This window comes from Liolophura sinensis, chromosome 7 (genome assembly GCF_032854445.1).
Source record: "Liolophura sinensis isolate JHLJ2023 chromosome 7, CUHK_Ljap_v2, whole genome shotgun sequence".
NCBI lineage: Eukaryota > Metazoa > Mollusca > Polyplacophora > Chitonida > Chitonidae > Liolophura > Liolophura sinensis.
In genome coordinates, this window is record NC_088301.1 from 39338561 (window position 1) to 39362118 (window position 23558).

The 23558-nt window shown below is 35.7% G+C and overlaps 1 protein-coding gene across 2 annotated transcripts; it reads left to right on the top strand.

Moving 5' to 3' along the window:
* The first annotated feature begins 1765 nt into the window (after window positions 1-1765).
* On the top strand, window positions 1766-22832 carry LOC135469623 (hippocampus abundant transcript 1 protein-like). 2 transcript variants are annotated; one of them, XM_064748140.1, is made up of 14 exons: window positions 1782-1906; window positions 7041-7158; window positions 11581-11676; window positions 12475-12537; window positions 13005-13132; window positions 13848-13962; window positions 14406-14624; window positions 14934-15047; window positions 15300-15371; window positions 16072-16184; window positions 16860-16957; window positions 17227-17420; window positions 18019-18178; window positions 18901-22832. In XM_064748140.1, exons 2-14 carry the CDS (start codon window positions 7150-7152, stop codon window positions 18960-18962), a joined length of 1443 nt encoding a protein of 480 aa, XP_064604210.1. In that variant the 5' UTR covers window positions 1782-1906; window positions 7041-7149; the 3' UTR covers window positions 18963-22832. The 2 variants fall into 2 exon arrangements, with proteins under 2 accessions (XP_064604209.1, XP_064604210.1); XM_064748139.1 differs by lacking the exon at window positions 7041-7158 and having other exon boundaries at window positions 1766-1906.
* The last annotated feature ends 726 nt before the right edge of the window (window positions 22833-23558 follow it).

Below are 23558 nucleotides of genomic sequence, written 5' to 3' on the forward strand. Positions count from 1 at the left end.
ATACTGGAGTTATTTTCTATAACATTCAGAAAGTGCCTGTTGTCTGAAGAAATGATAATACACTTACTGAGATTGAACTTTTTAAATGACATTAACTTACTGAAACTGAAAGTAAAGCCAACTGGTCTAGGCAGAGGCCTGTAGGCTGGTGATGTTATAATTCAATGTGATGGCTTCCTCTGTGGTTGTACGTAGGAAGGTCTACCAGCAACCTGCTGGTGGTAGTGGGTTTTCTCTGCCTGGTTTTCTCCTACCATAATGAATGCCACCATGGCATTTAAATGAATATTCTTGAGTATGTTGTAAAACACAATCAAATAAATAAATGAAATTCAGTCAATGCCATTGCAAAGTGAAAATATACTCCTAATTTATTGATAGCAAGGTATGACAAAAGCCATACCCAAACTGATAGGATTCATTGTTATTGTTGGTTGTCTTACGACAGTTTCTTAATATATACCAGTCAAGTCCTGTTGCTGACATGTTTAAAGTCATTAGGTGTGTTTGATGATTAGGGTGGCCTACAAAAGAAAAATCTTTAAATGTAATATGCCACGTTAGTCAGAAGAAAATAACAGGAGATTTTGACTCGGGACACATTTTCAAATCCCTATCATGGGTGTCATCAGTAAGTTTTAAGGGATGTGAACTATCCTAGTCAGGTGATAAATGGTTCAGGGGACAGCATTAGGAATCACAAGCTACTTGATCATGGATTGCCCTGCTTGCAGTGTCGCAATTTCCCATCAACATCATTATTACTGTACATTTTCTTTTTTTTTTATTTTAAACTTGTTTGGCATGCTTTTCTGAACAACAACAGTAGGCTTGCTGCCCAAATGGACATAAAACAGTTCTGTCAAAGGATGCAGAATCCCAGAAACCGAATGTCCCGCACAGTACCGGTAGAACTTATATTGGTAGACCTATATATGTGTGGACTTACAAGTAGGCCTACATATACGTCCTACATATGGTTTCATGTGGTTTCACATTTGTTTTCTGTGGGTGGAATGTTCACCCACACCTTTTAAAACCTGGTGATTGATACTAGGCCTACTACAGGGGTCTGGTTTGCAAGTTGAAAATGATTTAATTTGTGCGTTAGGCTAAAATTCTATTTGAAATTAAATATTTACATGTTGGCAACAAATCAGGTACAGTTTGATCCCTGATTATGGGCTTTATTGGTAAGATTTTAACCAGTTTATAACTATCCAGGCTCAAATAGGCCTACTATATGCTTTGAATAAAAGATTAAAATTCTTGGCCAGAGCCCAAAATGGCTAAAGTTGTGATTTTTCAGCAAACGAAGAACGTAGTGACATTATTTATACACTGATAATCTATAATCTCTTTATGTATTTTACTGCTTGAAATACTTGGATTTTCTATGGAGCTAGTAAATCACTATCCTGGTAAACAAGAAGAAAAAAATTTCTTTAGAACACACTTTCAATTTTTCTTAACAAATTCATATTGTTGAATGCTTAAATTATTTTACTGCAAGACAGCAGTAATATCTATACTACTGTGGTACCGGTATTTAATGAAACTGTTTTGCTCTATCGTATATTCCATCTGCATGTCTGAGAGATGTACATGCATTAGAAATGAACAGATATCCATTCAAAAGAATGAAGAGATACTTGCATCTAAATGATTGGACAAGCCGCCATATTCTAGCATTTTTATTGGTTGAAAGTTACATGGGCTGTTTCTATCCGACAGCTGCGGGGCGCATTGACACGTGACGTCAAAATACAAAATGGCTGCCGATGGAGATTCGTTGACATCCTGGTAATATGGAACTACAATAATGCTTGGGAAAAAGCGAACCAAGCGAGTTGTAGGGAATATAATTTGGTCCAAGAGGAGTCACCCGGCTAAAGACCATTCCTCAGTAAGTAGTCGGTGTGAGGTTTAATATTTTGCGGGTAATATCCCATCCTGATGGGCGCTCTCCATCTGCCTCGGTTGAAAATCATGGCAACCCATGTTGTAGTTGTGTTGTACGACCGATAGCAGTGGGTGAATCATTTTAACAACTGGTATGAGCCATGTGGCGTTCGAAGGCAGCGCACTTATAAGATAATCTTAACATGATCGACCGTAAAAACATGAATATTTGTGTGGAAGATAAGTAGTAATATGTACAAACCGTGTAGTAGGTCACCAGTGTTAGCCACATTTTCACAACATAACTAACAGCAGCTTTGCCAAACTAATATCTTGCATGTACTACCACACAGTTGTAAACGTCAGACGTTTTGTCTTACTTCAACAAAATGTGATGTTAACACCATATTGCATTTAATATTTAAAAGGCCAGAAAAGCCTTATTGGCTGATTATAATTTTACAAATTAGTTTAGTTATTCAGGTAGCCTACATGTAGTTCAGTTTGCTATTACTGGGTAAATTAAATTTTAACAGTCCAGTTGCAGGCCTCAAGCCTGCAAATTATCAGCAAGTCAAGGACAGTGTCCTGCACCCAGGAATATTTTAACTGGGGCCATCTGTTTGGTACAGGACAAAACTGCCCTATAGTAATTTGAATAACTGGAAGATCTGCCATTATGCACTGCAGCAACTTGAGAATTATTTCTGGGCTTGAGGCCAATTGTAGTCAGACAGTATGGATAGAGATGTGGAGAGCTTTTATCTGATATTGACAGACCACTGGACTTCACAACTGGTAATGCTATGCCAATTTTTGATTAGCAACTTTTGTGCATTCACGTCACCATTCATGCTTTTGTGTGATGTAAACTTTGACATGAATCATTATGCAGACTGTGGGACAGTATCACACAGAATGTTTGAAAGTTGGTTGGGGTCGCCCCAAAAATCTTTTTGCTAGCTACATTTTGTAGCCAAATTTGCAGTGTTCAAAGTGCACAGCTGATTTCTTGGATATGTACTGGCAGGAAGTGGGAGGGGAATTGAGATGTAGCTGTCTCTAGGTGCCTGACTTCCAGGCACTGTAACAATAATTCTTTTTATCTGGAACAATACTTGCATTGTCATTCCAGGCCTTGAATAAGGAATATGTAGTTTAACCTGCTCTCATGGTGTTAGTTAGCCCCTGGTGACAATAAACAGTCATCAGTGCTTTTTGTGGGCGATGGTGTAGCGTTGCCCTTGTTGACCCCTTGTCTTCCACCAATATGATATGCCAGTCTATGTATCATAACCCTTGTGTGAGTGGAAATTTCTTCACAGTGGGATAAAACAACAAGAACTGACATCTTTTACCAATATGTACATGTACATGTATAGAAATTATCTCAAAGTGGTCCGAAATAAAATACCTTGTGGAATATCGTGTATGGAGGCATAACCATGTCTACTTATATTCTCCACTGTTTGTCACGGGCAAGGATTTAACCAGGATTTAAAATCCTGTCTCATTTTCTGTTTTCTCTATCTCTCCCATGTTAATTGCTACAACATGTACACTGTGTATCATCGAACTGTTTTTTGTAGCAGCAGATAGACTTTGAGTTTGAGACATAAGCTTTAATCCTGAAGAGAACTATATCATGCATTATAGTTATTATGCTATCAGTAACAAGATTTTTTTCTTCGAAACCAGTGTTTTTGTATATTGACAAAGTGGCAAACTCTTTAAGAAATGCATCACCGACAAATGTTGTGTAAAAGGGTACAATGATAATTCATTTGCCAGTCTTGTGAGTGACCACACACAAATTTGTAGTCATTTTTATTCTGTGTATTATACATGTCATTTATTACTGTAGGTGTACAAGACAGGTACCCTTTTGGGAGATACTGTTGGTCTATTTCTATAGAGGGTAATTTTCATCCATGGGTATTTGGAATTAACCTAGATTAGGACTTACGTGTACATTTCTTATATCAGTATATATAATTGCTGGTAGTACATGTGTAGATACAGGTACACACTTTTTATACCCAGGACTGCTTCATTGAGCAGCTGTTGTTGTTCAGCCCTGTCTGGTGTGAAAAGATTATTCTGTGTAATACGTATGTCATGTCCCTATTGACCATGTTCTAGTCATACATGATATACATAAACATGAATAGAGCTGGTTAATTGAGAGGACAGATAAGAACTTTGTGTAGGCAAATGTCATCAGTATATTGATTGTAGGCTCACAAGGCTGTTGGTTCCACTGAGGTAAATGTCAGACATCGTACGTCCACATGGTGAACTGATAGCAAAATGTGATACATGTACCTATGGATGTATGTATGCAATTATTCAACACCTATATATAGGAAGCATGAATCCACTTGTGTGAAAGGTATGAGAAAGGTATGACAAGTGTATTTTATGCTTCAAATTTAAAAGCAATGCCTCTCTGGCTTTTTCTTTTATATAGAAGTTCTGTGTACTGTAGTTTACATATTTATGTATCATTATGGATTCATATATTCATACCAAACTGTGGACCATTACAGACAATAATTTTAGGCCTTCCACTACTTTAGACTGAATATGCATTCATATCAGGGACCAAAAACATCTGTTGTACAGAATTAATAATTGAGAGAGTTAAATTTCCACATTGATGTTTCTGTGTCAGTCATGTGTGGTATAATACTAGTATAGGGTGCACTGACATATGTAAGTGTTCTATGCTTGCGGGAACATTTATTTAAAATGTAAAATCTGAGGAAACGAAGTTCCCTTAGTAAAGCTAATAGTTATGCATTTCCCCAAAAGATGTATTGAGTGTTCTGAAAAATATACACCTAAAATAAACATCATATGTATAATTAGTAAGAATTTGTATTAATTTAAATGCAGAAAATTCTTGAGAAGTTCTGTCATTATTATAACCTTTGCCAGTAACCATTGAAATAGAAATTATGGTTTGTTATTTAACCATAAATATTCGTGGAAATCCAGCTTTGAAGTCAACCGCTTTCTATAGTATAGAGTTAACTACATTGGGTCACCTTTGTTATTGTTAGTAAGATGTTGCCGTACACTCGCATGTTGCTTGCTTTGATATGTTTCTTAATGTCAAAGTGAAAGGGTGGGTGGTTAAGGTAGAAAGGGCTTGAATGTATAAGCTTGATGGGTGGGGTGGGGGAACTTGAATATGTGGGAGTGACCAATTGTGTAACATCTGCCCGTTTGTCCTACACCAGTTGCATTATATATTTTTATATATCTTAATACAGCAATGGTTACTGACAAAAAACTGACAAGTTTGAGACATTCTCAAATGCTTGCACATCTTGTGCTGATTTACTGATCATGGACTTTAACATTTTTTTTTTTTTTTTTAAATTTGCATGTTGGTATTGAGTGTTATCAAATTTTCCTGGAAGGTAATCTGGCTGATTTTGTATTTATATTTTTAATTGTATTTTGGTGAACATTTACACTATAGTGTGCATAGTACCTTGATTTTGCACTGAAAACATATTCTCTACGCTATTTTTTAGATTTGTGTTTTACTTGTAAGTTTTGTTATGTTACATCCACATGGGTTGCATTTCTGGTAAATTTTTGCTGACAGCTTTTGTCATTTTCTCCACCAGCAATGTTAAAAATGCCATATAAAAAGCAAAGCAACAGTACCCTTTAAATCCTTTAGTGTGCAACAAGCATAGGAGAACTAACATGTAAATTAAACTTTGTAAAGTGTACAGGTAAGACCATGTGGTATTTTGATGTATATAAGTGTTAAATTGTACACATACACATAGGTGTACCTTTTTGCACATTCTGTTCTGTTCACTGCATAGATGTACATTTGGTAGCAGTCACATGTACACCCATTCATTTGAACCATGCTTAACATGTAACTGCATACATAGAGAGTGTTTCCTCTTACTGTATTTCGTAAATCTACCTAATTAAGTGTACGCAGGAAGCAATAGCAATGCAATGTTTGTACATGTTGACCCCATTTTTCTTTTTTTTTTTTTTCTTTAAATTTTGTGCAGCTGCTTTCATGAGTGTACTGATTAAATGGTACTACTTGCATACAATACACGTGCTTGTACTCTTGCACTGCGTTGAAAATGGCATACACATGTATAGTACAGTTACTGTATTAGAGGGAACACATACATACATGTACATGTGATGTAATCATATATATATATATATATATATATATATACACTTTTGCGGGTCATGTTACAAAGCGACATAACTTGCTGATTCACGTGTTTGTGTGTTGTTGTAGAGACCGGAGTAGATCTGAGGTCTGTGTCATTCTTTCCAGCTCAGCTTTCAGAAATACAGCCCTGTACTACTCTGTGGAGCTCGGATCTTTTATCTGCGCTGTCCTTAACATGTCAAAGCATCTACATGTACATTGTTCGTGAATTGTAAAGACCGTAATGCCACAGTTAACACAAATGTGCCTGTTACATCGGCAGCAAGCCAAACTGTGCCACCTGCCATTTTCAATTTTAGTTGACTGCACTCAGCATCGTCTGGCAAAAAGATAAATTTATCTTTCATTTGATTGAAACCAATGAGATGTACACAGTTGACAAATTGTGTGGGAGTCTTAAGTTCTGTTTGTGTCTTAACGGTTGAAGTGAAAATATAATGTATTCCACCTAGATGACAGCTTTTTTAATTTTAAGTGACACATTTACCTTGACTGTTTGATTCATCGACTTTATAAGGTCATCTAAGGGTCTCTATCCATAATTCCAAATACATTTGAATCTGGTATATTGTAGACATTGTGCTAGAATCCATTTTTGACGAAACAATAGTGGATAAAGGTCCTGCTTCACACTAGTCCCACCTGACAGGATTAAAAATACTCCACCTTCTCATTGTATTGTTGATTGCTGAATATCTGGTACATTATTTTTAGGATGATTAAAATCCACCTAGGTAGCAGTTTAGAGGGCAAAGTGTTAACTACATGTAGAACGCAGGTACATGTACATGAAAATGCTGCACCCGTTTTATGGATTATTAAAGTAATTCCTTATCAAGGAAAAGCAATGATAATCTTAAGGTACCTGTATGTTTTTATTAATCTTTAAATTTTTTTTACCCTTTTCCAGGTACAAATACAATGTTATTGAAGCAGTAATCGACCCTTGTTTGGAGACTATGGTGTTGTGAGATTAGTGTAAAAGAAGAGTGCAGAATAGACTTGAGACAGCTGGCAACATGCTCACGGTATGACCTGTTGACAGAATGATGTCTGTTAGAATCCCAAATCCCACAACGTTAATGAATCGATATCCATGATTATGCTGTTGAAGGCTGAATTCCACTATTATGATCCATTAGATTTTTTAAATTTACAATTGAAAGTTCATATGCATGAACCACTGCTTGACCTGCTGCTTTCTACTTTTTCCAGTTGTGATGTATGTACATGTAGGTTGCCTCTGCCAAGCATTGTAGGCTTTTGTGCAGCCAGGGTGCAGCCAGGGTAACACCAGGTTTATTAGTTCTCAAGCATTCTGTAAACAAACATGAACCGAGTCTTGTGATTAACAGTTTATAATGGTGTAAAAAAAAAAACAAAAACAAAAAAACAACTGGTGCATTTCATATTGTACTGCAAGTGGTTTATGGCATTTTATGCTGAAGTGTCGCACCTTTCTTTCAAACAAGATGACAAGCTGTTAATGAATATACATGAGAGACAGTGCATTGATGGAACCTACAGGGAAATGCTTGAGTAATTTGGGATTCCTACATATACACAGAATCTGAAAGGACTGAAATTGAATTTTGGACAATACTGTGACAGGCAGTTGCCTCCTGAGCTGTCTGTTTAATGCTTCTGCTTCTACTATGATATAGTGCACAGTTCTTACCCCATTCCTAATTTCATAATGTAGTGAGTAGCACATAAATATTAATGTCACTATGCATTGCGTCTGTTATATTGGATAGCCACATTTAATATGTTAAGCATAGGTGTTGATCAGTAATGATCATTAGCATGATAAGGGTGGGAAAATGCTGATGTGTGCATTAGGTCTGGAATGGTCATTTATTCTTTCCTGGAAGTATAGAGTAAAAAAAGACAGGAATTCTGCTTTGACTGTGAAAACTGGTAACCTAGCCCCAAGCATGACGTGCAGATATCTACATGATTAAGGATCCAGGTATGTACATGTAGATGTCTCAACCTAGGTTGAAATTGATGGTGTCCAACAAAAATTGTGAAAGCATCTAGCTTTAAGTCTAGAGGATTCATGTTAAAAATCCCATTTTTTCTTGATAATTGTGCCAAAGAGTTCGACATTAGTGTAGTTTTAGTTGAACCTCTGTGAATGTACATGTAGATGTTTATTTAGCCTGTGTATACAAATTTAATTTACACAAAAATGGCAATAAGCAAATTAGTCCAGCTAACAATAGGATGTGGCAAAAATGCACTGCAAGCACACACAAACGTTTATTCAAATATGAAACGAAAACTATTTATATTGCTATACATAACCTGTGCGTGCTTAGTTTTCAGATTTGAATGCTCCAAAGGACGTACTTATAACCTTTTACACTGTTCTTTTTCTTGTTAGCATTTTAAGTTTTAACACTTGACATTTCGAGCTGCAGATATTTCATCAAAAAGGGTGATGTTGCCCGGCTTTAGTAATTGCATGCATACCCGCAAGGTATTAAAATAGTAATGTCAGTTTTGCCAAATATATGTATGGAACATTTCAGTCTATGAGATGTACATTGCGTATAAACTATTTGAAAACCTAAATGGAATGTATGTTAATTGTGTATGTTAATTAAACACTTTAAAACTGAAATCACATCCTCAAACATTCATTCAAAGCTGCTGTGCTACTATGTATAGACAACATGATGAACGCTATAGCTTCGTCAGTCATAGTGCTATATGTGTGCTGTACATGTGTATAAAAAGGGCGAGGTCGGAAACAAAGTTTTACCGATTTAAACATCCATTTAGTTTTTCAGTTATCTGTTCATCATGGCGTAGATTTGGCCAGAATTTGAAATCAGGCCATTTCATTTCCGATTTTCTCCGATTTTCCCTATCTCTTCCATGCCAATTTTGTCAGAATAGGGTGTCAAAAAGGCACTGATACACCAGCCTGACTAAGTCGAATCTTTGTGGTGTCCTGCGAGTGTCCCACTGTAGTAATTTGTGGAAAATATCAGTAATGTGGACAGAGCCCATCATAAACTCAGCAGGTAGATTAGTGGTTTATCTGAACACGGCGCCATGATTCTTTTATGGTAACTCTATCCCATAATATCACCTATATCATCTTATGGGAAATAATAAACCGAAGGCAATGGCTAATCACTAATCTACATAGTGACTCTTCATGGATACTGTCCATATTGTGGATAATTTCAACAGATTTTTGGCGGCACAAGAGTCACAAGACACCATGAAGTACATGTGAGTGTATAACTATTGGAGGGGTGTTTTATCTAAAATTGATGAAACTTTGTTTCCAACATTGCCCTTCATATATATACAAAACATATTGTAGTCCTAGTAGTATCAAGATCTTCAAAGACCTGTGGTATAGGTGTAGCAGCATATGTGGATTCAATATTGAGGATTAGAAATCATGATTTTTGACATGCGGGTAACTGACAGTTGTTATGCAAAAAAGAGGACCAGGATTTTGGTACAGTTTTGATACAGAACTTTGCAATCCATTCTAGACATTTTAGATTTTTTTAGACTTTACAAGTGTACTCTTAAGTCGTGAAACTTTTCACTCATCAAAATGTAATTTATACACATTTTTAATTAGATGTTGGAAATAAAACTACATTGGTTGAGTTTGCCAGTTTCAAGTCTTCATAAAAAGTACATGTATGTACAATTTTATCAGTTTACATAGAATAATGTACTCAGAATGCTTTTGTGTTTGAATAAACATCTATTTCTTACAAACATGCGTAAAGCTGGAAGGATTACATTTAGAATGGCACTTATCACTGTATTAGACATACATGTACTATGTTTCCACTGTAAAATAATAGGGAGAGGATGTGACTGCAAAAGTTCAGTTAACTAATTTCAGGCTCTACTAAATATCAAATTTATATTAAAATGTAAAGTGGAAAAACTTCAGCAGAATTTGTCTTGTAATATTCACTATCTGGTAAACTTAGTTTGTGTTGTTAGAGATATTAGAGAGAGAGAACCTGAAGTAGCAATGTATTAGTGCTATGGAATATATCTGCTAATGGAAGTCATTCTGTGAGTATGCACGTCTATTGAATTCAGAATTTCACACTGGTAGGTGTACATGTACTTCACTTAACTCGGTAGACATAGAGAGTGAAGAGGATAATACTGTATACACCGTGTTCTGTAGATAAATGTGAGGAACTATTATACATGAATAAGAGTTATTATTGAGTACAATTACATGAAATTTTTTCAAGTTTACATTCACAAATTAAAGGCATCCACACATGTACTTTGATACTCACTGTTACATGTAGATAGGATTGAATGGATTTTGTTAAGATCATGACTTGCTGACTGGTGATTCACTGAAGTTTCAAGTTCAGTACATGCATGTTTTGAGAAACGGGACATATTGATATAAGATCACTGACATTCCCGTCTTTCATACATTTGTTTAACATATGCCATACATACATAATGTATATGTGAGATTCTGCATTTTTGTGCTTCATTACTAATCTTATGCTAGTGTTTCAAACTTTCATCTAGTGCATGTACATGTATATATGTGATTTCATATATATGAATTACGATTTTGTGTCATGAAATGTGCAACCAGTTAGAAACTAACTGTGGTACATATGCACTTTTAAACCATTTAGATACAGTGTAAGTGTACAGGTACCACCTTGTCATGGAGCCAATAATGTAGCTGTTGACCGCGTCGACCATCTGTTCCAGGTCATTGTCCTGGTTTGGCATATCCATGAGGCAACATCTCTGTTATATATGTGTAACCCAATTATGGCAACCTGCTGAACCTCATGTGTAACCATGGATGAGCCTATTAAATATGATGAACATGTAGTTCATATACACTTATATATATGTACACAAATAAACTGTTGATAAATTAATAGATTGTAATATATGCTAAATATGCTAAGCTTTCAGCTACTAAGCAGTACTTAGTGCTACGAAGCATGCAAACAAAAAGGTGAAATTTATTTTTTTGATTGGTGTTTAAGATTGTGCTGAGAAGTGTTTTGAGGATCAGTATTATAGCTGGAGGAAAACAGTGAACCACTGTCACCTAGTACAATATACCTGACAAACACCCTAACTAAAGACTACATCCAAGCCTTGGAGAGCTTGGGCCTTCATTTAATTTGAGCCTATTGGTTTTAGCGAAAAATAAACTCAGTGTCTATTCAGCCCTAAAAGACTCTAGTATGAGTGGACATGTACATATATGTGAAGCAGTGTACACAGCTGTAATGTAAGCACTGTGAATTTCTATTCATGGGTATCTTGATTTCTTCAGGCTCTTAAAGCATTTAAAAAATGGCTGCTATACCTGTATATTCTGAATTTTTGTGGTATACATGTACATAGGTGTGTTGCACATGTTCCTATATTTTACTGTAATGTGATATTTATGTTGTTTTCAGCCGGGTGGGATTGGACAACCCAGCATTTACCATGCCCTTGTTGTGATATTCCTAGAATTTTTTGCCTGGGGGCTGTTGACGTCCCCAATCATCACTGTAAGTACATGTAATGTATGTGTAGATGACACTGTTAAACCCCAGGTCTGTTTCAAACTGAATGTACATGTACAGCAAGATGACCTCTCAGAATAAGAAGAGGTGAGGTGTCTACACGTACATGTATAGTGTCCAGTTCATTTTATTCTGAGAAAGAGAGTTGGCATGACCATTACTTTCTGTATATATGGAAAACACTCAGTAGGGTTTTTACAGAAACTTAAAAATGTTGGCAGGAAAAGTCAGGGAATTAAAAGTAACGTTTCTAGGCTTGGAGAAGTGAAAGTATTTTGTACTTGCACCTGAAAACTTTCACCCCCAACAGGCAAATAAATACCATGAAATTCTACTTTTAGTTTTTGTGTGTTGTGTCGTGTGAGAGGTAGACCAGGCTATGCCAAGCCAAAGCTGAGTTTTTGAGATGGCAGATTTATTCAAGAATGACCAAGGCTGCATGGCATCTCCAGTGTTAGTCGATCAGCGTCTGTTTTAGCTCAAGTGCCTTTCTTAGATCATTAGAACTGCAAACAGATCCTTTACCGTAACTTTAGGTCTTTTACCGAAACTGTAGCATATTTAATTTTTTTGATTTTGCGGAGTTCTGTGCTTATCAATGTTAGTATCAAGTACAAAGTTTCTTCTTTCTTAGAAATATTCAAGTGGCTTGAAAAATTCCTGTACTCTAACAAGTTTTAATTTCTTATATTAGAAATATTGAATACCTGTATATTTTCAAATTAGTTGTACAAGTCAGTTTAAGTGTATGAGTTTCAAATGTTTCAAATACTTTTATTTTAGGTTCTCAATGAGACTTTCCCGAATCACACCTTTCTTATGAATGGACTCATCCAGGGAGTTAAGGTATGATTTGTTACGAAAATTACATATAGAAGTAGGGTGTCATGAATTTAATATAGAGTATGTTTACTCCACTCCTGAAAATGTATTGTCTTCTATATGAAAAAATTAGATTTTTTGTTTTTGTGTTTTACTAATTCTTTATAAGATATTGCTAACCAATACCATTTTGGCACTTAATCAGATGTAAGCAAGGAAGGTATGTGAAGGCATTAGTTATTCTTGCTTTAAAGAAGAAAGTTAGGGAAAGAAAAAGAAATATTTAAGTAGAAACCAGAATAATATCCTAACAAAGTGACATTGCATCTAGCGAAACAACATGCATTGCCATTATTTATGTACTAATGTGTATCGTATTTGAAACTGACTTTAACGCTTAGAAATTAAAAAGCAGTTTACTATTTTCAGCCGAGTAAATATGTTATTAAATAGTGAATAAATTCTGTGTTTGTTTTAAATGTTTATTTCAGGGTATGCTGTCATTTCTGGCAGCCCCGCTGGTTGGGGCGCTGTCTGACGTTTGGGGGAGGAAGCTTTTCCTGGTGCTCACAGTTTCCTTCACATGTGCGCCTATACCCCTTATGAAGATTAGTGCATGGTGGGTATAGTGGCATACTATTCCATATTATTCTCCTCAATAATCAGAGAGCCAGAAGGTTGTAAAAATAAACCTGTCTTATGTAAAGAGGGCTTAGGTTATATTGAGTAAAAGTAATAAAGTTTCTCATTACAAACGTGTTGATTTAAACATATTGTTTGTGTGCTTGCAACTGGTGGTATAATGGTGTAAGAAGGATGTGGAAAAGTTTAATCAAATATAGCCAACTAGTTGCAAGTGTACACTTCCTAAAACGAAAGCTATGACAAGCCAGATGTTAACAATGTTGTTGACTATGCCTATTATTTGTGCATTGCTTTATACCGAGTTAGTTTAGATGCATATCTGTGCTCTCTCAAGGGATCGATCAATTTGACAACCTGATGTTTGTAGAATTTGATTGTACATGGAATTGTAGTGTCATTTGTACCATCAGCACCCTACCTTGCAGAATAGTTTTTGCTTTAGCTGTCAGCTCTGATTGAGAGACTTAATATCTGTGGTTAATTATACATAACTGGATTAGTGAAATAAGTATTCGTGTGAAATATTCAGGTAAATGTAAACAGATTTTTGATGTGTGTATTGTGACCAAAAATTATATAAAAGTAATTTGCACGTTAAAATGTCATACCAGTAGATCTAGAAACATTAAACATCAACAAAACAGTAATATGATTAAGAGGCAAATGTAGCTTATGTTTCATCATTGCAGGTGGTACTTCGCCACAATCTCTATGTCAGGGGTGTTTGCAGTGACTTTTAGTGTTGTGTTTGCATATGTTGCGGATGTAACTACGGAAGAAGACAGAAGTCAGGCATATGGGCTGGTGAGACTTGTGATACAATTATTAACTTTATAACATGTTAGTGATGACTCTTTTTGCATCCTGGATTTGAAAATTAAGAATTTGTTAAACGTTTGATACATTAGGACATAGCTTCAGTATTTTTTCCATACATGTACACACTCAAGTAGTAAGTTTACACAACATTTGGTTCCATGGTCTAGAAGCATTTTTAAACTCAAGTTGGTGGCTTGCGATACTGTTCCTGAACTTACATTTAAACTTAGACTTATATTTTCAATTTTGTTATTAATGTCAAGGAGATCTTCATGTACTAAAATAAAATTTCCAAAGCTAAGTCACAATTTTAGCAGAGTGTAGTGTTTTGAAGTTAAGACGAAATCTGACTTAAGTCTAAGGCAACTTTGAGATCCTGGGGCCGGGTCTTTCATTTACTTCATATGATCTCCCCTTGTCTATTACAGGTGTCTGCAACATTTGCAGCCAGTCTTGTCACAAGTCCTGCTATTGGTGCTTATCTAGGTCAGATGTATAGTGAAACATTGGTTGTTTGGCTGGCTTCTGCTATAGCATTACTAGACATTTTATTTATTCTGGTGGCTGTACCGGAATCACTCCCAGAGAAGCTGCGACCAGCCTCCTGGGGCTCACAAATCTCTTGGGAGAAGGCAGATCCCTTTGGGGTAAGTTATCTTTATAATTACAAATATCAACTACTACATTCCCATGCTTAAAGTAAACAAAAAGTCTGCCACTACATATACATTGAAAAAAATGATCTAGGAAACAGTTATCACAGAAAAATATGTAAAAAAAATTCTATAATGTTTTGAATGCCAAGAAGATGAAGCTCAGCATTGAGGATATAGCACTGATTGACAATTCACTCTGAGCAGCCATGTTGTAGAAGCCCTTGTGAACTTTTCATTATGATCAAGGCGGCTTTTGTGGGAAAGACTGAAGACAAAATTTGTTCTGCATTTCTGTTTCAGGCTTTAAAGAAAATAGGCCAGGATCAGTTGATCCTGTTATTATGTGTTACTGTTTTCCTGTCTTACCTACCAGAGGCTGGCGAATACTCCTGCTTCTTTGTTTATCTTAGATTAGTAAGTATTCATGCACCATTAGCAGCTCAATTATCAGGTAGTGTATGTACATGGATATCTGAAGCTCTTGGATGTGCTATCAATTTTGGCTTGTGATTAAGTATCTTCATTTGTATTAAATGAGATGAAAAAAATGTGTGCAGAGTGTAATTCGAGTTTCAGCTCACTTACGCATTGTGCTTTATAACCAGTGTAGCATGTTTTCCAAATCCTGTGTAAGCCTAGGGTTCATTGCTTTTATTACTTTTTCAGGTTATGGGTTTCAGTGCTGAAACAGTTGCCTCATTTATAGCTGTTGTGGGAGTTTTATCAGTAATTGCCCAAGTAAGTCTCATGCTTTTATCAAAAAATTTCATAGAAAATAGAAAATTGGCAGTATTGTGTGAATGGTCCCTGTCAGGTTCAGCAGTATTCCTGGAGAAAAACAGTGTCTGGCCATTCAAATGAAACACAAATAAAACAGATAAACTAGATCTACCTGCCTTCCAATCTGGCCCTTGCGCTGCCCGTCTTCTTCCACCACATTGCTGGCCCCCTGGAATAAGTGAAATCATAAAACACCAATCAAATAAATAAATTACAGTCTGGATACAAAACTAAGTGACCTAGAAAAACAAATATCAATCATTTTTGTGTATAACAAATGCACTGTCCGACAAGAGTTTTTTAATGGTACAAACAAAAATAAAAGCCCTCTAGGTTTTAGCTTGAAAGCCTAATATAATTGTATCCTTTCCAATTTTTAGAATTCAACATCTTCCATAAAGGGCCAGAAAATAAAACTGGGATTGACGTCAAAGTCAAAATCTTGCTAAAAGCCAAGTTTGAACCCAAAAATTTGCTCAATATTTTTTGTAACCTATGAAGTATTTGGGTTGGTATTTTCTTTTGCCTCATCGCATTTCTGGATTTAAAATTTAATCAAAAGTTAAGCAAAATCAGACCATAAAATATTCATTTGTTGTTTCTTTCACCAGGATAATCTGTAGCACATGCATTAAGTTTTTGTCAATTATCTTTTCAGACTATGATTCTAGCTGTTATAATGAAGTATTTTGGTCATAAACAGGCCATTCAATTTGGCTTACTCTTTGAAACAATCCAGCTAGCATGTTACGGCTTTGGATCACAGACTTGGTAAGTTGACAGAGTGTCAAAGGATACATGAAAATTTACTATATATCCAAGAGAATATATGGTTTTAAGGACAGTAAGGAAAGATATGCCATATTTTTTAATTACGCTTTAAAAATTCTATGCATATTTTCCTTTAATGGTCGGAAATAATCAGTAACAATGTTATCGTTGAACATACTGGAAATGCACGACCAGCTTAGCGCCACGGTTTAGGGGGCTCTACCTAATCTGACAACTGTCATGGTGTTAAAAAGCTAATTTAATTGAATATAGAGTTTTAGTGAAGCACGTATTGGGTAGTAGGAATGTTAGAGACCTCGTTTTGTATCTTACCATTTTGGATAAGATACTTTCAAAGGAAAAGTTTGGAGAAGAAGAATTCTGTCACTCATTAAATGCATTTTTCGGTGTTTAAGATTTTAAGCCCTTGGCAGTCTGGTGTGAGCAGTTTCACAATGATTTAATATTTCAACCTCATGACACCGAGTGCCCCTTGTCTCCATCCATTTCTGTAATGTATTAGGATTGGTGTGCTGTTAATTATCAGATTTATCTCCCTTGAGGCTGAATCACATGGCTACTTCTAACACTTCCTTAAGCTTGTTTGAAACTATTGTGTGAAGGTGACTGTTTAGATAGATCAGTAATGACTACATGTATCTTTCATCCCATCAGGATAATGTGGTCAGCCGGGTGTATTGCTGCAATGTCTAGTATCACTTACCCAGCTATCAGTGCGTTTGTGTCCGCACATGCCGATCCTGACCAGCAAGGTAAGAGGCAATGCACGTGCAGTGAACTATCACTACAATGTTCAGACTTACAAGAAGTTGTTCAATACAAGAGCACCAGCATCTGCAGTCTCCGGTTCAAATCTCATTTTCTTACCATATTTATTATATGGTATGTATTTATATTATATTATCATATTTGTTTTAACTAAATGTATGCACCAAGCTATCAAAAATTGCAGCACACTAATAGTGCGGATCCATTGAAACTATTGGCTAACATTTTTGATTGTCTCTGTCATACATTACAGGTGTTGCACAAGGGGTTGTAACAGGTATCCGAGGACTCTGTAATGGCCTGGGACCAGCACTGTTTGGCTTTGTCTTCTATTTATTTGACGTGGATCTCAACGAAACAACGGACATGAAGAAGGCTCCTGTGCAAAAACAAAATAAAAATGCTCCACATAATTTAACATTTCGTCTAAACTCCAAAGAATTTTTGGTAAGAAGATCACCATTTTATTGTCAGTCAATAGCCATTATATATATGTGTTTGTGTGTGTGTGTATATTCAGTATTTCTTAAGAGGGCCAAGGATAAAATTAATTTACATTGTTTTTGTACTCTGTTTTCATAGCTTATGTGGTTTGAGGTCCCACACATTGTTCAATCACAGTGTCTCTGAAATATACTTTTGTATGTACAGTGTTAATTTTTGTATTACATATGTAAAAATCCACTTTGAGAATCACAGAAAAGCCTCAGAATGATACTGCTGCTGTCAACTCTTTCATGTCAGTCTTTGATAAGAAATCTAAAATTTACATCAAACTTTACAAAAAAATTTTAAGTGGTGCTGTATGGTGGATGAATCAATCAGAATCTAGCAAAGTGTTTCACTTCAAAAATGGTGAACTTCAGGTGGAATACAGTAGTTGAGAAATCAAGTGCACAACAACATATAGCTCTGTAGTTTTGGTACTCCATATTTTAGTATTCAGCTGCATATGAAATGAATATTCTGAAGCATTGTTGTTTTTTGCCTTGCACATGAAAGTAATGTGATGTAACTAAATGCAAGTATCATGTCTTTGTGTTAGGATTTGGTTCCGGGACCTCCCTTTGCGTTTGGTGCAGTTCTGGTAATCTTGGCGCTGTTAGTATCTGTGTTCATTCCCAACAACCCACATGGTATAGTGGGAAAGTCTCCAGTTAGGCGAAGCGCACCGGTCGCTTTAGAATTCGGTCCTAAAGATTCAGGTATGGGATGTATGTTAAGATACCTGTATAAATGTGACGATCTTGTAGTATACTTCCTTATGCATGTTGTGGTATGTACTTTATATACACCATGTCTGTCATTTGATTCTGCGTATGTACTGATAAATGCAGATGTATTAATCCCTTATGATAATGGTATGCTGATGTTTCATATAACATTGTTCTGACCCAGTAACATGATGCTGGCAATAATCAGATGTCCTGATCTTCTCAAAACCCCATTTTTACGTGCCAGCTATTAATGGCAGCTTGTATCATGGTGCGGCATCTGTCTGCCTACACTTTTCGGGTTTAACACTATCGGCTTGATTGATTTCACACCAGTTTGGTTTAAGATAGAGGATAGCTAACGGGTTGGCGAGACCACTGCTTTTGTGACTGTGCTCACAGCAAATTTGTAGAATCTTTGTCACCACTTGTAATAATGAAGCATATAGCTTTTGTCAAGATTTATCAGCCTTTGTCAATATCTCCCCTGACACATTTTATAGTGAGAATTTCGCAACTACTTCAGGGACTTGACTATTGTATTGCATATACATGTGTGTGACATATAGACCTTGGAAATTAGTTTCCTGCATGTCATATTGGGGTTAATAGTGAAGGTCACTGAAAGGTTACTTTTCCAACCAAGTTTTGATTTCACTATCCAAGTTACTGTACCAATTCTGTGAATCTTACATTGCTACTTTTCCTTCCAGGAAGCCGTAAATCTGAGGAAGTTAAACCCTTGATGGCAGATGAAGAAGAAAATATTTTATAACAGTGGACATAATGATGTGGGACAATCAAAAACTTTTTGGAAGGGATATGAATGTATTGATTATGGTAGGTAGAGTGCATCTGTGTGTATCAGATCACTGAAGACAGTGCTGGGAGACACTCTGTTGAACTTTGTGATACTGTAAAAAAAAAAAAAAAACTGACTCATTGTGATTTATCACATCTTCCTGGGAAGTATCCTCATTTTATCACCTTTTGTCTTTAATTAGACAGGGTGAACAACCTGTCTTTCCGAACTTTAAATGAATACTCTGGTTTTGGGTTCTTTGAACCGGTCTTTGCCAGTGACACCAACCATCATTTTTGCCCCCTAAACTTGCCCCCCCCCCCTTCCCAAATCATTTGTCGATATATAGAGACAAACGTGTATGACACCATTTTGGTGTTTGCAGCCATAATATGTGTATAGGGAAAGGTTCTGATGGATAGGTGCTTGAAGTGGTGTCAAGGCTCTCATAGTCTTTGTATTGTTATATTGTGAACTAAAAATTGTTTGGGTGTAAATGAAAAGATGTAAGATAGAACTATTGTGTTTTTAAGTCAATCAATTTATAAAATTACTGTTGTGAAATAAGAAGTTGTTACAGTCTTGTAGTTGTTGAGAATTGGTAAACAAGTTTCCCAGTTTGCAATGGCACTGGAGTGTTTTATGGCTAACATTAGGCAGTTACATATACTCAGAGAAAGGCTAAGAGGTTGTGTATGCCTGTTAGGTATACATTTGAAACATTTTATCTATCTTACCATGTCTTAGGCAATACAACTTGACTGAAATTTTTGAGGGTGGATTAGGCATTTTTTATAAACAACCTTAAACGTACATTAAAAGAAAATGTGGATGTGACAAGGGAGCATATCTGTTAAGGCCTTGTGTGATAAATGGTTTTATCTCATTAAAAACTTTAAAATTCTTAGAATTTTCTTTCCATGACAATTTTGGATATGAGTGCAACATAAAGGTGAGAAGTTGTCATTATTGTGTAACAGTTTATCCGTTTAACTACTTCGAAATGCTTAAGTACTGAGCATACCACTTTTCCAGACTATGGGCCTACATATGTAATGTGTATGGTATTGAATAGAAATGAGTCCTTACCCTTAAGTAGAAAGCCTTAGACAAAACTACAGTTGTGAGAGTAAATGTGTTTAGCCCCAACCAAGTGTCTGTTTCATACTCATTGTAGGTGTATAGTTATATTCTTCTTAAGACATCATTGTTGTCATAGATATTCTATGTATGAGGTTTTCTGTGAGGATGTGTGTATATATTTGGGGAGCTGTATTCTTATATGTTTAATTGAAGTCTGGAAGATTCAGCTAATACAGTTAATGGTTAAATCTTTTATGCTTATTTTTGAACGATGATGTCACATGTAGATTCAGTTTTCATTTTTGTTGTTTTTTTGTGCTTAGTCTCCACGCTGTACAGAGCACCTGCCATCCCAATCTACAATCATTTCACCACACTACAAGTACATTTATCACATGTTAGTATCGTTAGGTCCATGTACAATGTTTCACTGCATATCAGAAGATGACTCTATAGGCATTCTTTGTGGTAGAATATGTTAGCAGCCATTTCAGGCATGTGACTCTTTAAGAAAATTGAATTCTTCTATGAAACAAATCCCAATTAGTCATCTGTAAACTGTAAATGTGTTGTGCTGGATACATTAATTTATCTAAAATTTGAACTCTTAAGTTGTGTGCCCATTTTCCCAGAAAAGTCTGAGACTAATATGCTGATCTTTGAAAGGTCTTTTGGGATTTGTTTGTTTGGAAGGTGATATTCTAAGTAGCAGTAAATGTTTCAGGACCAAAAGAAATATTACATGCTATCTGTTTGCTTATAAAGATACACTTTGTGGATCAAACTTTTATGCCATTTACAATACATGCAATTACCCAACAGTATAGGAGGTATTTGTAAAATACTCTTCATGGATAAGAGGTTTTAAACATAACTGTACCTGAAGAAAAACCGAGGATATACTAACTTGATTTGTGATCTGCAGGGTAAAATATTTCTTGGCCAATTCTCTTTCCTCCGATCTCAGTTGTATTCAGGCATTTAAATTTGGCAAATGTAATTTGGGCACTTGGAGTAATTCTATATTGTAAATAAGCACAAATGTTACATATGCTCAGATCTTCATTTTACTTTGTCAGTAAGCCATTTCTGGTGGTATTGTCAATTGATTTTCATGAAATTTCAGTTGAATGAAACATGTGTTTTGAACTCAGAAATGTGATCAGAGATGCTGAAATATAGATTACATACAATCTGGGAAAGCCCTAAGATATATCAGATACGTATATATTATCCTAGAGTCATTACAAAATCTGTATTTTTTAATCATAATTTGTTATAATTTTCCAAATAGCTGTGGTCATTTATTCGAGTTATGTAAAGTATCTTACCCTGAAGCTTTAAGCCTGAATTCCATTACATGTGAGGGAACTGAGGCAAGCTACTTATTATGTCGTGCATTTTCATGAATTGGTTTTCATGGTGTCATTGTTCAAGAGGATAAGTACAGTTCCAACCACATGAACTTGGGATATCATTTTTAATATCAGCGACCAGTGAAAATAACTTTGAAAAAAAAGTACATGAACTAAGCTATTTCAACTTGTAGTGCCCATCTCTTAAGTCAAACGAAATAGAGCCTCTCCTCTTATTCCATTGGTTGTATGCAAATAAGGTTAAAGAGGCTTTACCAGAGATTTTGGGCAAAAAATCGCTAAGTCGAATCAGATTTAACTATTTACCTAGAATTACCTCATTGTTGCCTTTCAGTAAATACCTGGGTCAGACTAATACCTGTACTATTTACTGTATAGTGATAAATTGATTCTGAGGTTTAAAAAAGTTATAAAACAAACTGCATTAGAAATTTTGAAACTTTATTGACGATTTTTAGCGGTAAAACATTCACGGACGAGGCTGATATTTTGTGAAAAGCATTTGGGATATTCTAAAAAAAAAAACACAGCAAAAATTTGATTGGATGAATGCTGAATTATTTTTTGCCCAAAATCTTGGGTGTAAGTTATAATCCAGACTATGTTAACATAGCTATAGATTAACCCATGATTTCATGATCGTTAGGCAAAATTTGTTAGCTTACAGTTTGTAGAGGTATTGTCATAGTGGTTGACACCTGTCCATTTCAGTATCTTTTGAAGGCTTCGAACCAAGTTTACCAAAGTCTTACCATATGTACATGTACACATTACATGTAGGCATTGGGAAGAACTTTTTTAATTTGGTGTGACCTGGGTCAATCTTTTGAAGGTTATTGGTGTCATTAAAATCATTTTTGTAAAAGGCTTGTAAATGGAATATCTCTTAGTCTATAAGTCTACAAGCAATGCGAATGTTTTCATCAAGCTTGTGCCAAATGTGCACCTTGTCATTTAGAGGAACTCTATTAATTTTCATTGATCGTGATATATTTTCAAGCTATTTTTCATTAGGCCTGCGTCTCCATTACCTTGTTCAACACATTTTATCTCTGCAACTGGGCTTACTGCCAAGGAGTATCTAGTTAATTGCACAGTATTCTTGAAACTGCTGTAATGTGGTGCAACTCAAATTAGCAAATATTGCTCATGTGAATGTTTGTACATGTACTTATTTGCAGTCGCGTTGTTTTCCCATGTATGCCAGTTTGTGGATCAGGATTTGTACATACTTATTTTCATTTTGGTAATCCCGAATTGTCTTCCATGCCAAGACTTCATTGCATTGCTTAAAGTATGTATATGCTTTCCATACGCTTCTTTGTTTTGTGTGTGTGTGTGTGCATGCATATGCTTGTGAATAAATCAACTTGTTATTTTAAGAAAAGAACTGGAGCCATTTTATTTGAATTTAGATCTAATTGTGTGCAAATCTTTTTCTTTCGTCAGTGGAAATGATTTTCCACTTGGCAATGTCTTCAGTATGTGATCTTCCTTGCAGATGGGAAAACACATGTAGTTGGTTTTTCTACATGTATCAATCTATTCTCAGTTTCCAATCATGCTTCCGCAAAATGCTTTCTTGGAGGCTTTATGCAGTTTGGTTGACAGGTGCTTCTTTAGGGGTGGTTTCCTGTATTACCCATAGACCTAAGCAATATTTGTATGTATAAAAGAAATGAAAAGGTCTGCCAGCAACCTGTAGATGGCGGTGGATTTCCCTCAAGCTGTGAATAGTTTTCTCTCACCATAAAGCTGCTCGCCGTGGTATAAGTGAAATATTCTTGAGTACAGCGTAAAACACCCGAAAATGAATAAATAAAAGAAATGCACTAATCAGTTCAAACCCAAGAAGAAGAGGACATTTTCATATTTGCATTCAACTATGACGTGTATATAATGTTTATGGGAGCATGTATCTGGGAAGTAGGTGGTCATTTACAACACCACAGTTAATGCCAGAAATGGTTTACTTAGTTCACGAAAAAAAAAAAGAGCTGGGGTTGTTTGGTTTGCATCTTGGGTGTTGAAATGAAGAGAGTAAAATGAGTCTGGGGGATTTTCCTGGTTACTGTTAGAGAACATCGTGCTAGCATGAAATGTCATAGAG

Coding starts and splice junctions, on each gene's coding strand:
- LOC135469623 (XM_064748139.1), top strand. CDS start 1,823: ATGCTTGGGAAAAAGCGAACCAAGCGAGTTGTAGGGAATATAATTTGG. Junction 14,625..14,933: donor AGAAGGCAGATCCCTTTGGG/GTAAGTTATCTT, acceptor TTTCTGTTTCAG/GCTTTAAAGAAAATAGGCCA. Junction 18,179..18,900: donor ATTCGGTCCTAAAGATTCAG/GTATGGGATGTA, acceptor TTTTCCTTCCAG/GAAGCCGTAAATCTGAGGAA.